A 16,951-nucleotide genomic window follows, 5' to 3' on the forward strand; every position below is an offset into this window, starting at 1 on the left:
ATCCTTTCTAAATTATTATTCACTCTTGGTATTGTTTTAAAGAATGTCACTCTATTACTTAAAGGTAAGATTCATTTATTCGATAAATTCACAGAGGATAAAATAAGTTTATCAATAATATCTTTCTACCCATACAGCTGATAAAAAAGAAAAAAAAATAATGTTTACTAAATTAGAATGTTACAAAAAACTCAGTTATGCATGTATCGATGCAAGGAAATCGATGCAAATATCGAGTGGTAACATAATAAACATATTATTTTTTTAATGCATAAAAGTATCAGAGGTTTTTTTTTTTTTTTGGTTTGTCCATATTGTGAGTGCAATTTAAATATAAATGGTGAAATTTTAGTGACAACACAATTTTTTTTAGTTTACGAACTAATAGGAACAATGGTGAATAAACGATGTTTTTCTAGTTACGAAGAATTCTTTATATTTTTTTTTTAAGTTCAAACTTTAACTTTTACAATTTTTTTTATTTTAGTTTTAATAATGAGATCAATTTTTATGTTTATTTATTAATATTCCAAAAATAAATTTACTTGTTATTTGGCCATTTAATAATAACAAATAAGTAAGAGCTCTCTTTTTAAACAAGTCTTTCATTAGTAGGCCTTGAAAACTTAAATTAAGTACTTCTAAAACAAAAAATTTAGTTGTATAAAAGTCAAGGTTTAGTGCTTGAGTACATGATGGGTATTTCGAGGCCTATACCCACTCTGTCTTTAAAGGTTTTAGTAAGGTTAAAGGTCAATATCTGCCACTGATTTTTTCTTCAACTATATCTGGAAAGGAGAAGTCAGTAACTAACAAAAGTCATAAGTTAAATTGATTAAATTGATCGCTACCAAACGGAGTCCTTGAAATTGTTACAAGAGAGAACTGATCCTCGAACAAGCGCTAGAAAAAAACTGGAACAACGAAAACATGCAGATTAGAAGTGTCTACAATTAGGCATTTGCATGACACCGCAGGGAATGGTGTCTAAAAGGTGAAGGATTTTTAAGTCGATTTCATATTCAAAATGCTTGATTTCAAAACTTTGGTTACAAGGCAAAAAGCTAGAGGAGATGCCCTTGGGTTTTAGGTCTACCAACCAATAAAAAAAAAGAGCTCCTTAAACATTTTTTTAATGTTCTTAAGAGACAAGAGGTAAATTCTTATCCTTATATCTCTTTTAGTTGGTGCGTGAGATGTGGGAGGGCAAAGTAAGTCAGCATCAGTTTAACTAGAGAATGTAGTGTGACACTCGGTGTCAGCAACAGTTTGTAGACTCAGTGGAAACTCAATGGGAAAAAAAAAAAAAATTATCCCAGAAAGTGATGGCGCTCCTGCAGATTCTGTGAGGAAGGAAATAGTAGACACTCAAATACAACTCCTAATACACGGCAAACCTTCGACATCAAGCTGCTAATTTCGGATTCTCGGGTTACGTTACTACTTTCCAAGATTTACCGAGGAAGTTCTCACACCTCAAGCACACAACCCCCCACCCCCATCCATGGAATCAATTACAAATTACCTTCTTTTTTTTCAAAATTGGGCCATAATGAAAATTTTGGAATGTTATAACAATTTTGGAAAAAAAATATAAAAATACAATTTTTTAAATAATTGTTTCAATCAAATGTCCAAAAAAAGGAACGCTCAGATATATTTTCTCTCTTTTACTCAAAAGTTCAAACAGTTATAATAGTTATTTATTTCTCCTGCCTTTTAAACCAAATTTTTCATTAATTGTTATTCTCACCATTGATAAAATTCCATTTTTATAAGTAAATAGTATTAATAATAGACAGCAAATCCTATTTTTTAAAATAAGAGTGATGGTTCGATTGATTATTTGCTACATTTAATAATGAGCATCGTGTATGTGTAGTTAATATACAAGAAAAACTGAAAAAAAACTACAAAAGCTAACGATGACCGTTTTGAACATTTAGGAACAATTTCGCACAAAATTTGGCGCTTGTTTTTCTTATAATAATAATAATGAAAATATATAACATGTAACAGCAACTTATTTAATAATTAAAAAACTGTGATGTAATTATTAAAACTTTACTCAATGCCTCCTAGATCTAGACTCTAATAAAGAGCAAGCGGACTTGTTTCTGTGGTAGGGCTATATTGTTTTCTTTAAATTGATACTTCCGAACAGGTCTTTAGGACCTCCTTTAATGTAATTTTTCTAAGTTAATTGATCCATTATATTTAAATGTGATAAGAAATTTCTTAATTTAGATCTATGCAAAGTAAACGAATAACACGATCTTTTGCTTGTACTATATGAACAGCCTTATTTTTGAAAGACCTTCAAGTACTTTCAAGCAAAACATCAACTTTCTATTTTAAGTACCTTTTGTAAGATGTTCAAATAAATACCTTTCTATTTCAACAGTATTTTAAATATCGTATCTTAAAAATGTTCAAACAATTATTTAATAAGTTGCTATTTATTTAAACAAAAACAAAAAATAAATACAATAATAAATTATCCAAGTTTTTTAAAAATAAAGCTAGGATAAATTCAATCGTTAAATGACTTGTTTCCTCGAGGGGCTATACAAAGTTATTTTTAAATAACTATTTTTCTTTAAATTTAAAAAAAACAAAATATACAATAAAGCCATAAGATTTAAATATTTTAAAAACTACTTACAAAATATAAATTCATATCACAAATTACGCAAGGAAACCTTCCCCTTATAACCTTCTCATACTATTCCTTTACAATAAAACGATGTTTTTATTGTTGTTGTATTTTCTTTTTTTACAATATTTATAAGAGAAGAAACAAAAAAGAAATAGTTAAAAACGAAAACAAAATTACAAGTAAATATAATAATTATTTACAAATGATAAACTTTCATTGGACGAGTAAATAGCGTAAAATGTCATTTTTTTTTATGAGAACTTGTTTTAGCTAAAAAATATAATAGTTTATAAATACAATATAATCTTGCACAAAATAAACATTTTTTTTACGAATAAGGCACTTCTGGAACAAAACTGATCTCTCTCTCTCTCTCCAAACTTCTGATCATACTTTTTTTTCATTTTTTTTTTTGCTGTCTTTTGATCAAAATATTTACAAAAAAAAAATAATTTCTGATTATAATTATATACAATACAAAAAAAGAAGAAGAAGAAAAAAAAAGCTATCAAAATTTTTCACCAATAAGAATGTATACACGCGGAATGATATAATGAAGTTTGTCAAGATGATGAAGAGGACTCATCTCTTGACGATGACTTGCTAAAAGATGAATCACGATGTCGATGAGGCAATTGGAAATGCCATTGATCAGAATGTAGGACATGATCACCAGATTCAGATTGAAACCTACGTAATGGTTCTCTAGATCTAACACCGATGGTCGTTGGTCGTGATTTTGGATTTTCTGATAACATCATTTGTAAAAGTTTGTACTAGAATAGAGAGACAGAAAAAAGCAAAAGATACGTCATTTGAATTTTGTTTTTTTTTGCTGCTAATTTGGACATTTATTTTGTGAAAAGACGAAATTCAATACGAGTACATAAAAGGGAGCTTTCATTTCTCTTCTAATATCATTCCTTACTACAAAGGATTATTATGTAAAAAACTTACCGAGGATTGGCCGCCTTTCAACAGAATTAACATTAAGGGTTCTACAAGGGCGTAAAAGATGTTTCGCGACTAGACAAGATTGAAACAGTTATTTATTAACCAGTAAGAAATGTGTGTTGATTTATTATTATTATTATTATGTGTTGAATGAAGGAGAACATACGAAAATTCTTCTCTCAAGTTTTGAACATTAAAATTTGGTTGTTCTACATGAAAAGGTAGGAATAGTGGATACTCCCCTTACCAATTCATTTCTTAGGGGGATAATTTTAAATTAAAAAGGACTACTAAGGAATTGTTAGGTTCTTATTAATGAAATTGTTATGTATTTATAAAATGTATCTTTAGTTTAATATATAATAATTCTTTCACCCCTGAACTAATAACTTACTAATGACGCAATAACTAACACCTGTGGTAGAGCCAGCATCACTGATACTTGCAAAAGACTTGGACTTAAGAACATATAATTTTAAATTAAACAAAAAAAAAAGATTAAATGAAATTAAGAATAAAGAAAAAGATCCTTCACTTTCAGTTCAATGTGGGTTAAGTTTGTCTGTACAACCAATTTTGGGGCCCAGAAAGCGTTCGAAATGGAGGATGTTAAGTTTCGGCAGTAGGAAACAAATCTAAGGATCTTCCCTCTTCAGATCTCCTATTGAATTGAATATTTTTTTGACAGTACTGTAATCTTCATTTCTCAGAACATGGCATCAGTCGTTTATCCATATCTTTATTCTTTCTTTCATGCACAGTAAAATTATAATTAATAGACCCTAAAATAAAAATTCGCTCAAGCTCGTCTAGCGAAGTTGAAGACCTCAGAATCGGGAAGCACAGCTTGCCTAGAAGGAATGTCTACACCGTATATTAAGAATACTTTCAGGAGGTTTCAAAGGTAATCAGGTTCTTTTTTAGTAAACCATTTTTTGATTCAAGAAGTTGCCATTGTCGTCTACAGGTTTCTTAATTTAAACGAATCCTGATTTTACCCATTATTAATGTTTATATCAATAATAAGCACGCTCGGCTTAGAACTAGCCACAACATAGGATCAGATGTTATAGAAAATGTACTCGTAGTAGGGAATATGAGTACAGAATGTACGAGAGATATCTTTAGTTAAATTTAAGATGCTTAATTGATTTCCTCTAAATAAATTATCAAAATTAGCGTACATACCTCGTTCGGATAATTATCGCTGAAACCCGGCGGGAACTGATTTTTTGTCACCAAACTTAAAGTCTTATATCTTTCCATTTCAGTAGTGAAATTTATTAATAATTCAAATAAGATCACTCCAAGTGAATATATGTCCACTTTATAGTCGTACTGTTTGCCAGACACCTGCAAATAATAAAAATAACCTGGCGTTAGATGGTTTGAAAATAAAATGGAGATGATACAAAATGTAAATAATAGATAAAATGTAGATGAGATATGGGAACCACTGTTCCTATTGAGTCGAAGAGAAAAGAATATTTGAAGCCATCATTCCACCAACAAGTCCATTCAAATTAAAAAAAAATTGTACACGATTGCACTGCTTCTCACTTGCAGGCAGTAAGAGAAATAAATCAAAATGAAGAACGGCAATTACCTGTTCAGGTGACATGTACAGCTGCGTACCCACTCTTGCAGTATGTCTTTCATCAAAGATTCTCTTTCCCAGGACAGGACTAGTAAACTCCTCTGTATTGTCTTCAATCATGGCAGTAACCAGACCGAAATCACCAATTTTCACTTGACCATCAAGTGAGAAAAATATATTCGAAGGCTGTGGGAAAAATAAACAATAAAGATCTATGGTCACTGAACCTTTAAATACAGCTACAACCTATGGTCCTGAACTTACTTTTAAGTCTCTATGAATAAGGCCCTTAAGGTGAACATATTCCACAGCTCTGACGATTTGATTAAAAATGTCCAAAACTTGTTCTTTATCTCTTTTAGGATTAGCCCTTAGCCAATCTTTAAGCGTATCTCGACGACATAGTTGCATCTGTATGTACAGATATTTACGATTTCTTGGACCCACAGATGGCGAAGAAGTGCTGATACCAGGCGTTATATTAAGTGAGTTAGGCCGTTTCTTCAAGCAACTATTCTCGTTTAACGATTCAGAATGTTGAGTATTATCTTCGGTGATTGCTGGACAGTCTCCTGTATCGCCGCCAGCTACTGATTCTTTTTTAGATCTGCAATATATTAGTGTATAATAAGGATTTTGCTTATCTTATTTTATGAACCCACATTTAATATTTAAACATTTGTACATCAAGTTACTACAAATGACAAGCAAGAGTTTATTCCAGTATCTCAGCTAAAATTTACGCCGGATCTGCTTAATTTGGATTCTAAAAGAGCACAGTAGGTTTTACAAGACTGAGAAAAGGACATTGCTCTAATTCTTGGCCATTGCACACCTAGCAGAAGTGCGATTCCTTACTCTGGGCAATTGAACGTACAAGACGATGAGCTATTCGGACGAACGTGACTCCTATGAGGGCTTTAGCTTGTGAACTGTGAGCCATCGGGTGATCGTTGGAAAATATATGGTCGCTCGATTCGACACCCATAAACATTAGAACCGAAAATAATACTTCTTTAATATGAACACTCACGTGATCTTCTCTTAAGATCTCAAAGTTTAGTTCAATCAAGGTTCAAGGTTCAATCTCTGAATTGTAGGAACATTTGAGTAATCTTTTATAAATATTTAAGGTTTGCGGTGGACTAACATTAGTCGGAAAACCACTTACGCAACTCTTTCTGGATCCTTCAAGAATGGCTTAAGACCGTACAGGAAGTGTCTTTCCATTACACATTCAGAACCAATGAAGAGGTAAGAGTCTCTTACAACATAAGCCAATCTAGAAATATTATTCTACGATATTTAATCTATGAAAGAAATTAAAAATAAATGCTACTTACCCCTCAAAAACAATATATGACGCATCGCTTGTATCGTCAACAATCCTCGGTAATATTGGAGAGGTGGCTATTGATTTCTCTATCCGTCCATTGCTGGCGTAGAAATTACTTGCTTTTTCCCATAAGGACTTCATTATATTTTTACGTCTTAACGGTGTACTAGGAGTCTCGCTGACTGGAGTTACTTGTCCAGTAAGGTCTACCATCACATCACTGCCTCCTCCATTCCTATATATATATATATCGAGAGAAAATTCATTAGAAAACAATTCTAATCTCGTGAATCTCTATTTAGCAAATAGATAGTTGAAAAACCTGGTGTTAAAACAGTACTTTTTACAAAGTTTTATTAATTTTTTTCAAAAAACTTATAAAAAGGACTCCCGTAGTAAGACATAACCAATATTCGCTTTGTTTCTGTCTACTATACCTTGTATTTTTCTATATTAAATAAAACTAAGATATATACCCATGTTGTTTAGCCCACATCTTGTCTTGTGACTCTTGCCAATTTGGAGGCGGATCCTCTACCCAAGAGTTGAAATATCTGACAATATTCTGATGATCTAATTTAGCGAGTGCTTTCACTTCTCGTTTCATCCTGTCATGCGACTCTTCTCTGAAATTTATACTCAATTAATTAAATATACTGATTAATGGAGTAAATCTAATCGACACATGTAAACTCGATCAAGGATTACTCAGTTTATTACGGAAGGTCATCTATTTAGTTGCACTCTAAAAGCTCAGGCAAAGCTCTTTTTAGGTAGCTTGCAGTATTTTTTTAAAAAAATGATTTAAGGCGCGACAACATCTAAGGTTATTGGCGCCCGGAGCTTTTTTCAGTGCACTGCCGGCCTCTGGAAAGTGTTCTCTCGTTACAGACAACACTGTCCATCACCGGACAGTGAGCTGTAAGAAGCTCCTAGGAAGAGAAAATCTAAGGGTCAGCAGCTGGATTCAAACTCGGGACCTCCGCATGGGAATCCAATACGCTAACCGCAAAGCTAATCCCTTCCCTAGCTTGCTGTATTAATTCGGTAACAAGCAGTACGCTGGACAAGAAAGACCATATTGCTGCAATAGTTATCATTCTTCATCAGGGGTTGATCATTCAATGATTAACTATACAATAGATAAAATCAGCAATAACAAACTTTTTGTCCAAGTTCAAATGAGAACTGCTCAGGAAATTACACTACTGATTGATCTACCAGAACTCTAGTCGTCCATTCTCCGGATTAGGGATATGATCACTTTTTCATAGAACTCTTTTTAAAATGAAAATGTAGTCTATCCAATCTAAAAAGAGTACTTTATGCGAACAGCTGCAATTTTCCGCTCTAAATTTTGCGTGAAAAAAGCAATAATTCGCCAAAAATACTTCAATGTATGTGCTTACGTCTTTCAAAGAGACATACTTCGTAAACGGAAGAAAATGAAAAAAAAAAATCTTACTTATGAGGCAATGGTATCCTTTTCACAGCATAATTACAATCATCAATCTTATTTTTCGCCTCAAACACTACTCCAAAACCACCTTTTCCAAGGCAAGTGATTGGCTCAAAATCAGTCAAATATCTTGAAATAAATTCTTGTGGTGAATTCGTACCACCATTGGTTGAATTTAAGTTTTGTGGTACATTTGGTTCTGGAATTATTTCTTCTGTCCGCTCCTATGAAAATAAATAAATAATTCAATCATTTAAATGATAAAGTATCATGGCTGCTCTGAAGAATTTTAAACTTCCAAGAGTTTAAGAAACGTCTATCTTACCCTTTAAAAACAGCTCTACCCTCTAATTGACCGGCCTTCTCTTGAAACTATCATATTCTTGACAACTTTATATTAGATCTTTAATGACATATCACAGAACAGTCTGAATATGGACAGTAAGAAAGCCATTAAACAATTACTAATCTCTCAGAACAAAGTATATACTGCCTTGGGAACTACCGTAGTACGTGTGCAATGAACAAATCAACAGGTAGAATGAAATACCAATGATAAAAGACTTTTTGGACAAGAAGACATACAGATTTATAGATGACCTATCAGCTAAGGATGTTGGAATGATCTAGCAACTAGGAAATGAAGACTTAAACTCTCTATTACCTCAGGAAATATTTCACAATCCAGAAAAAAAAAAAAAAAGATTATTAAAGATCAGAAGCGTACAGATTATTTATGTCACCACACGGGCCAGCTGATCTAGATCCACCATTTCTGATAAAACCCTCTAGCTGAGAACATGTATCTAAGTATGAGGACGTTGTTTATATAATGAGTAGCTCCAGAATTAGCTTAATTTTTTGTAGAACATTTTCCTTAATAGGGGAAATCTCTTCGCCGTAGAAGAAAAGGTTGTCGAAATGATCAGAAGAGTCTAAATGTATTCGTACCTAATGAACAGCTGGTTGTACAGAAATTCTCGCAATTCTCGGCCAGAGAGATTCACGGTTCATTTGATAAGTTAATTTAACGAATATTAGAAACACAATCTAATACGCCTAATTTGTTAATGGTGATTACTAAGGAACGGATTTTTATGTATTTAAAAATGCCAAATATTTAACTAAAATATGCATTTATTTTCGGCAATTATGTGGAAAATATGTGATTTTCTTAAAATATTTTCTGGAATATTTAAGTAAAATGGACTTTTTTTTATGAAAATGGATTTTTTTTTTGGGGGGGGGGAAGTTATAATTATTTATACAGGAAAAGAACATTTTTACAATTTGTAATAATTTATTAGGAACAAAATAATTTGTTTTTACAAGTTATGATTTATTCAACAAAGAACATTTTTACTATTTATAAAAAGATGTGTTAAATTTTCAATTTTGAAAACTTCACTCTTCGAAATTGTTTGCAACCACATGAAATTTCAAATGTTGGAACGTAAAGTGACGACGATCTGGGCTTAAGATGGACTTGTAACGACTAAAAGATCGTTCAACATCTACAGATGTTATAGGTGCCTTGCTGAAAGAAGTTATCTCGTTGGTTGTAAAGGGTACACGATGTTCTGAGGTGACTTCTGTTCCACTGATATCAGAAATCTGGCAGATGGTCTCCCACCCTTTGTTCTTGCTCAGTACTTCTACCAGTTTTGATCTGATCAGATCTCCCTTACTCCCAGGTATTCCTTCCACCTTTTCCATGACTTTTTTAACGTTGGACACGTTTTCTGTCAGTCGAACATTTTGGGACTCAAGTTGGGTAATGGCTTGTGCAAGAAATACACAATTGTCAGAAATGAATGCAAGGTCGTTCCTTAAATTAGGTTTCTCGAATAAAGACTTGGCTGTATTTATCGCTACTGCTTCGTCTTCGAGATGTGAAAGGACATTCTTGATTTTATTGTAGTTTTCATAGTAATACTGAGCTGCTTCCAGCCAAGTACCCCATCTTGTCAATATTGGTTCTGGTGGAAGGCACAAGTCTGGATAGAAATCTTTTAGCATTTTAATGCGACTTGGTGCTTTTAAAAACACTTTTTTAACCACTGTGATTAACAGTCTGTGGTTCACAGTTCCTGTCAACCACCTCCCAATTATGAAAATATGCCCAAAATGAAAAATATGTACATATTTTGATTAAATATGTAGAAATATTTATTTATTTTAATCAAATATGTATAAATATGCGATAACATCCAAATATGTGGAAATATGTGAAATAAAAGTAGGCTCAAACGGCTTAAAGAGTGTCTTTAAGAATGAATACTTCTAGTTGAAAAACGTCTGTAAATTGCCTAGAAAAAAATATGTAAATACATACGAATCCGTTCCCTAGTGATTACATTTATTTAGAAAGAGCAAAAGTTAGTTAATTCGTTTTTCTTGAACTATTACTTCTCTTTCAGTCATCTTGAAACTCATGATCCTATTAAACTCATCTATTCAAACTACAGCTGGTACAATATTCGCCAGTTATTATGCTCAAGATTTTAGTTTTTTTTTTTTTTAGATTTGTGCCTCTTACCTCGTTTAATGTTCTTCCTGAATACAGTAACCTTATTAATCGCCGTTGGATGATAAGGTTTACAAAAATAGCCAACGTTATACTGGTTACCAAAACTTCTATCCTGTAAAAATAAATAAATAAATAAAAATTCCAGCTTAATTTTCTCTTTCTTACGCCAGGGCCAAAATAAGGCATCGTAAATTCTACGGCCCAGAAGATTGATTTACCCTACGGTCTAGTTGTCGGTAAATGCGTCGTAAAATAGGGTGGTTAAGACCTTCAGGTCTTAGGATCAGCTTCAAAATAAGTACAACCATATTTAAATACTTGCCTGTTTCGTCATTTTAGAAAATGAAAGAGTAGAAAACGATATTATTATATTGTTAGAACTTTATAACCGGTCGACATTTCAACGATATAAATGCAACCAAATTTCTATTAAAAAAAAAAAAAAATTATAGAGATAACTGCCCACTAATTTATTATAACTAATGCTATATGTACTTTGGGGGAAAAAAATATCTTCTATCCAGTTCCCGTCCATACTTGACATAATTCCGCGTATATACATTAAAGGGAAGACTTTAGGGACATCGACTTGATGGCTAATTAGTTGAAAAAGCTTGCACTCAACACAACAAGTTTGTGAATGAATTCGCATATTTTTCTGATCAATTAAGATCAAACATAATTCGTCGGAAATGAATTAAAATTTGGCAATAACAGTTTGTAGAGCAGCATTTACTCTTTTAATACGCACTTTTGGGGATTTTGAAACTAAACTACCAATATAAATTTGTGGCCCAGTTGCCTTCTTTTCTTGCGCATATTTGGGCATGCATGTTCTTAGCATTTACTAGTTTAAGTTTGGTCACTATTTCTGAACCTCTTAGCAAAATTGTACAACTAATTAAATTCTTCTTTTTTTTTTTTTGGATCGTCTTTTAATTTGATTTCTTTTACAGCTTCCAGATAGTACGCTGAAACACATCTTTAATTGGATAACAGAACATGAGTATACTCACCACCAAGCCCAAAACGATATAACCTGCACAGGTGAATCACCAATCTCTTCTTTAACATCAAAATAATCATCATCTTCAACTAGACTATCATCATCTTCTGATTCAAAACCGGTGATAGTTATATTGATTTTCTCTTTTACGCAAAGCTCTTTATTCTCTTTGTTTACCGTATCATAAAGATAGAAACCATTGCCTAAAATAAAACAAGAGTCATATTAAGTATGCTCTCTTTGTGAAGCTGGCCAAAAATGATTTGGTGCAGTTCCAAAATTAGTAGAAAATGTAATTCTACCTAGTGTACACGGTACGGCTATCCTTACCGCAACGATGCAAGGCCAGTTTCTGTGTGGGCATCATCGCAGTAGGAAAAAAAGAATTTGTGATTAAAGTACCAGCTTATGTTTCGAGCCAGCTTCAATTTAATCTTCCAAATGGTATCCACCAGTATGTTGAAAACTGGATACTGAAGTTTAAGTTCTGGACGACCTCTTATTTTTGTAATAAATTTTACGTATGACGCCGGCAATTTGAACGTTTAACGGCACAACGGCCTTTGCAACGGCTTCCACACTCTAGGCTTTGATATTCCCGATTCTATGCTGGCTTCAGCCAATTGATTTGCTGGTACTTTGCCAAAAGGTTTCACTCTTTTTCAAGTTCAGCCAGCTCCGGACAGTCCGTCCGTACTATGTTCTTTCTTTACAGAAAGCAATGAGCTATTAGAGCCTTATAAAAAGAGAATATTCTCTAAGGCAACTGAAATCTACACAAGTGAGAACAGTTCTCACTAATCTCTCAGTTACTCTTTTCTCTCGGGCGCATCAAATACTATTATCAAAGGTTATTAGCGCCCAGTCTCTAAGCTACTTATTCCTTATCCTACGCTACACTGCGATTACCAATTTCCAAAAATATTAAAACGGAACACACCAATTCTTCCTCCGGCTGCGATATCATTTTAGAAACTGGCTCCGCAGTGCGTCGTAAGCATAAAAGAATTGCTGCTATTGGCAGAATTTTTTTTTGGAATTACACCAATCTTTTGGATACTTGCTAGTACACAACTGTTAATAACCACTCACCATTGACATACTCCGATCCGTAAAGGACTGATAGTGCTGTGGTTGCCACCTGAGAGGTTTCATCGGTAATCTGGAGTATGGGCTCTGTAGACCCAGCAATTCCAAGCAGGCCAGCTAAAAGAAAATATTATCATGAATTACTTAGCTATAATTGTAATAAAGTAATAATATAAATAAATATTGCTATAATACTGTTAGGCTAATGTTATACCAGGTACAGGACGCCACGGTATCCTAGGCAAAAAAGATTCATCTGTAATTAGATGCTGCTGCAATCTCATGTTACTGCTTTCAATGATTTTATGCTGCAAGCGCACACTTTCTTGTATATAAAGCTAAAAAGAAAATAAAATTTATCATTTACATCTTTTTTTTACAACAGTTTAAAGAATAAAATCTATTTCCAACTATTTTAGGACAACATAATACCTGCTTATTATGCATTCCAACATAAAGTACAGGTGATTCCGGAATATAACTTTTCTCTTCCGGCAATTTATTTCCACCAAACAAGTCGACCCATTTTAATTCACCTTTTACAACATGCCAAGCGCTTACAACAGGAAATTCAAACTGTATAAAATATAAGCAATAATAAAAGAACGATTTTTATTAAATATTGATAATATATAATGAAGAACGATTAGATTTTGGGGTGTTAGTATCGATGTGTTTTAGCTGCAATATACCATTAATATCAATATTTAAAAGAATGACTAAGTTGGGGGGGAAGTCTCACCTCCACTGGAGAGAGACGTTTTCCGTCTCACAAAATATAATAACCGTTGAGAGGTTAAGGTTAATGGGTATAGACTGGTCAATGAGTTGTATTTTCGGACTCCAAAGACACTAAATATTGTTTATTAGGTTATGGCAGCATAAGCTAAGAAGATTTTGAGAAATGGAATAAGAGAATACGAAATAGGAAATGACGTAATAGATTGATAAGAATTAAAAGCAAAACTGAAATAATATACACATATTATGACCTTATGTTTCCATATTACAACTCCTGGTTTGGATCTGCTTAACGCACACACGAGACCGTCTGGTACAATTACTTTCAGCAGAAGATCCGAAGATGGATCGGCTGAAGTAGTTTCATGGCAGCTAGCTGTAGGATCTGAAGCAATTTTCACATCATGCTGTCCTACACTAAAGTTCCATCTGCGAAATAATAAAAAAAAAAGTTTAAATACTAGGAAAAAACCTTGCAATCTTATGAATAAATTATTCTGACACAGCACGATCATGTTTCAATAAAATATTAATCAGAAGTTGTATTGTATAATTCACTTTGGAATAATTATCATAATTGTTATAAATATTTAATTTTGCTAACAGTACAGTAAATCTCCAAATTTATTTGAGTCGATAAAAAACATATCGAAACATTGATCGATGGTTTTCTCTTAATCCATTATTTGAGAAATTTAAAAGAATGTTTTCCAACATTCTTTTAAATTTAAAATTCTTTATATCCCTTATAAGAAATGTTTTAGGTATTTCATTATATTTCTTTCAAAGAGTTACATACAATTTCTAAAATACGATAAAATAACACTGAAAAACTGTAAGGTAAGTATAATTTTTACCTTTCAATTCCAGATCTAGGTTCCACGGCTCGAACGGTTTGTGTTAGTCGCTGTACCAAAACTACATCTCCAGGTACTTTTTCATCTTCCGTTATATTATCACATCTGTTCATTGTGCATTCGTACAATACACGTCCTGTAGTTATGTCAACTCCGTACGTTCTACTTTCTTTGCCTCCTTAAAAAGAAGAAAAATAAAATTAAAATTGAGCGTAATTTATTTCTATTACAATAGAAAGAAGACGTATTTCAATCACGTAAAATTATTTAAATCGATCTTACACTAGAAAGAAGACGTATTTCAATCACGTAAAATTATTTAAATCGATCTTCCATAGGAAATAGACGATCTAAGGATCCAGAAAGGATTTTTTTTGTATATTTATAGAATTTTGTAATCGTTCAGTTACGCAAGATGAACAATTCAAATGTCCAAAATATCTTAAGACAGCAATCGCTACTTACCAGAAATAACAAGTTCATCAGAATAACGAAATGAGGATTTCAGTAAATTATCAGCAGTAATTGGTACAGCTTCTATGTGTTCTCCATTGAATTTATAAAGCGCTCCGCTTAACGAAGGTATCATTCGAACCCATTGTCCATTGTTGGTTAACTAGAAAAAATATCATTCAAGTTTCAACAATATTCGAATTAGCCATATATTAAATATTACCAAAAAGTACTATGACTAATATTTGAATCAATAAATTATTTACTTCAAGCCGATGGATGCTTGACGAAAGCATAGGCCCTGGACCCGTTGCTACACTCCATTTTTCTGTACCTCCGTCATCAATGTTCAAAGCAGAGAGCTTACCATCTAGGGTGCTCACAAAAACTAATCTAAAGCAAAGATGGAAATTATTTATTTTAAAAAAAATATCTAAGCTGTTCTGCTGCAAAAAATAAAAAACACCTACCTCTTGATTTCTTGAATACTGTTTTCAGTTTCACAAAATGGTAACTGTCCAATTTGTTCAGCTTCATTATTCGTTGAAATTGTTAATGAAGCGCATGAAACTAGTATTATTAAAAATACAATGTATTTACATTTTGTCAACATATTTTCAACCGTTACTTTGTCATGTTTACAAACAATACTGGTTTTACATTAACTACCATTTCACTGGTTAAAATAACTTACCGTCAATAACTTACTACTCTGCTAGTTTTTTTTTTTTAGAGTAGGTAAGCGCTACACAATAATGAACAAAAATAATATAAATAAAAAAAAACAATATTGCAGGTTACGACTTGCAAAGTTAGGAAACAAGTCCCTTCTTATGAATTCTATACATCCTGGCGGGAGGTTACGTTTATGATTCCAAATTGACGTGATTTCTTGAATTTGAAAAAGAAAAGACACTTTTGAAAACTGTTATGTTGCCATAAAACTACGCTAATTATACTTCCTTGATTAATGTTATTGACAATAAAATTGAAGTATTTAAACTTAAATAATAAATGAGCATTCTTCTGAGCAATTAATAGCGTTATATATCTAATTAACTGAACACATACACTTTAAAACTCCTACAATAAACTTACAACATTAATTCAAATTATTTTCTGATATACTAACAAATTATAATACTATGTTGAGCTAAATAGCTCATATCACTTGATAGGTGTACCCAGTTCGGTTGATCGTTCGATTCAACTAAGTTATGACGTGTTTCTTCTCTACCTTCAAGGTCATTTTTCCATTGCTGTGTTTATACACATATACAACTAACACACTAACACCGTGAATCTAGTTTTGCTCACTCAGAGCGCTGTACTATCATTGTATTTGTATCATTATTGTAATCAAATTCCCCTTTGTTTACCTAGTAACTCGTTTTTGCTTATCTGCAATGAGCTGTCCGAAGAACAGATAATCTGACAGTACACATTACCAGAACAAGATATATCATTGATAATATTTTTAGATAAGTTTACTTCACTCATTTTCCGCTTACTTTCAAATTAACACTTGCAAGAATATATCATTAAAACCGGATTTATTTAGTTAATTCATTAATCTAATTCTATTCAAAATTACAATTCTACTCACACATTGAATTCCTAATAGAACTTTACATAGTTAATGTTACCGTGAAACCTCATTCAGAAGTATTTTCCTCGAAAGTTGTTTCAAATAAAAAATCACATATTGCGACGAGCACACAACATTTAAAGAAAAGTTTTCGAAACTGTTTTCCATTAATTACGCAAATACCTAAAAAATCGTATTTTTTCATAAAATGGTTTCCTCAGTGGACTAATTGTTAACAATGGTAATTGCCAACTGCTATGGAAGCCCAGATGGTAACATTAAATTTTAATCTTATCGTAATTTCCTGTTTGTTTTTTTTTTAAAGATAAGCTGACACTGACCGGAAACAGATTTGTGAAACCTTTTTTTTTTTTACTTTACTCGGAGGACCATTAGAACGGATATTTCTAGAGAATAAGCAAAAATTAGCCATTGGCAATGTTTAGAAGCAGAAAAAAAGCAATATATGCTTTCAATATAGCATTGATTACTTGTAACGGTGTAACATTTTGTCCCATAACTTCAAGCGTTGATTTCTCTAGACCGAAAATTCTCAAGAAATGCCAAACTTTTTTTGACCAAATTATTTGGTTCATTTTTCCACGCCCAAACAGTTCCATCTTCTTCGTCTGAAATTCTCGTTTTTTTCCGAAATGAACAAACAATATCGCTAGATTCACTA

General features: G+C 32.4%; 1 protein-coding gene across 1 annotated transcript; it reads right to left on the reverse strand.

The window, feature by feature from the left end:
* Positions 1 to 1,972: 1,972 nt before the first annotated feature.
* LOC141462232 (eukaryotic translation initiation factor 2-alpha kinase-like) lies at positions 1,973 to 16,494 on the reverse strand. Its single transcript, XM_074143916.1, has 17 exons — positions 15,152 to 16,494; positions 14,948 to 15,074; positions 14,694 to 14,844; positions 14,229 to 14,406; positions 13,623 to 13,800; positions 13,063 to 13,206; positions 12,845 to 12,968; positions 12,634 to 12,747; positions 11,552 to 11,744; positions 10,545 to 10,647; positions 8,012 to 8,229; positions 7,023 to 7,172; positions 6,554 to 6,781; positions 5,475 to 5,817; positions 5,220 to 5,396; positions 4,802 to 4,966; positions 1,973 to 3,435 (listed from the first exon to the last, which is right to left on the reverse strand). The coding sequence occupies exons 1-17, from the start codon at positions 15,292 to 15,294 to the stop codon at positions 3,223 to 3,225; spliced, it is 2,949 nt and encodes a 982-aa protein (XP_074000017.1). The 5' UTR covers positions 15,295 to 16,494; the 3' UTR covers positions 1,973 to 3,222.
* Positions 16,495 to 16,951: the final 457 nt, after the last annotated feature.

The sequence above is a fragment of the Rhodnius prolixus genome, unplaced genomic scaffold (assembly GCF_049639745.1).
Source record: "Rhodnius prolixus isolate KJV_2025 unplaced genomic scaffold, Rpr scaffold_18, whole genome shotgun sequence".
NCBI classification, from domain to species: Eukaryota; Metazoa; Arthropoda; class Insecta; order Hemiptera; family Reduviidae; genus Rhodnius; species Rhodnius prolixus.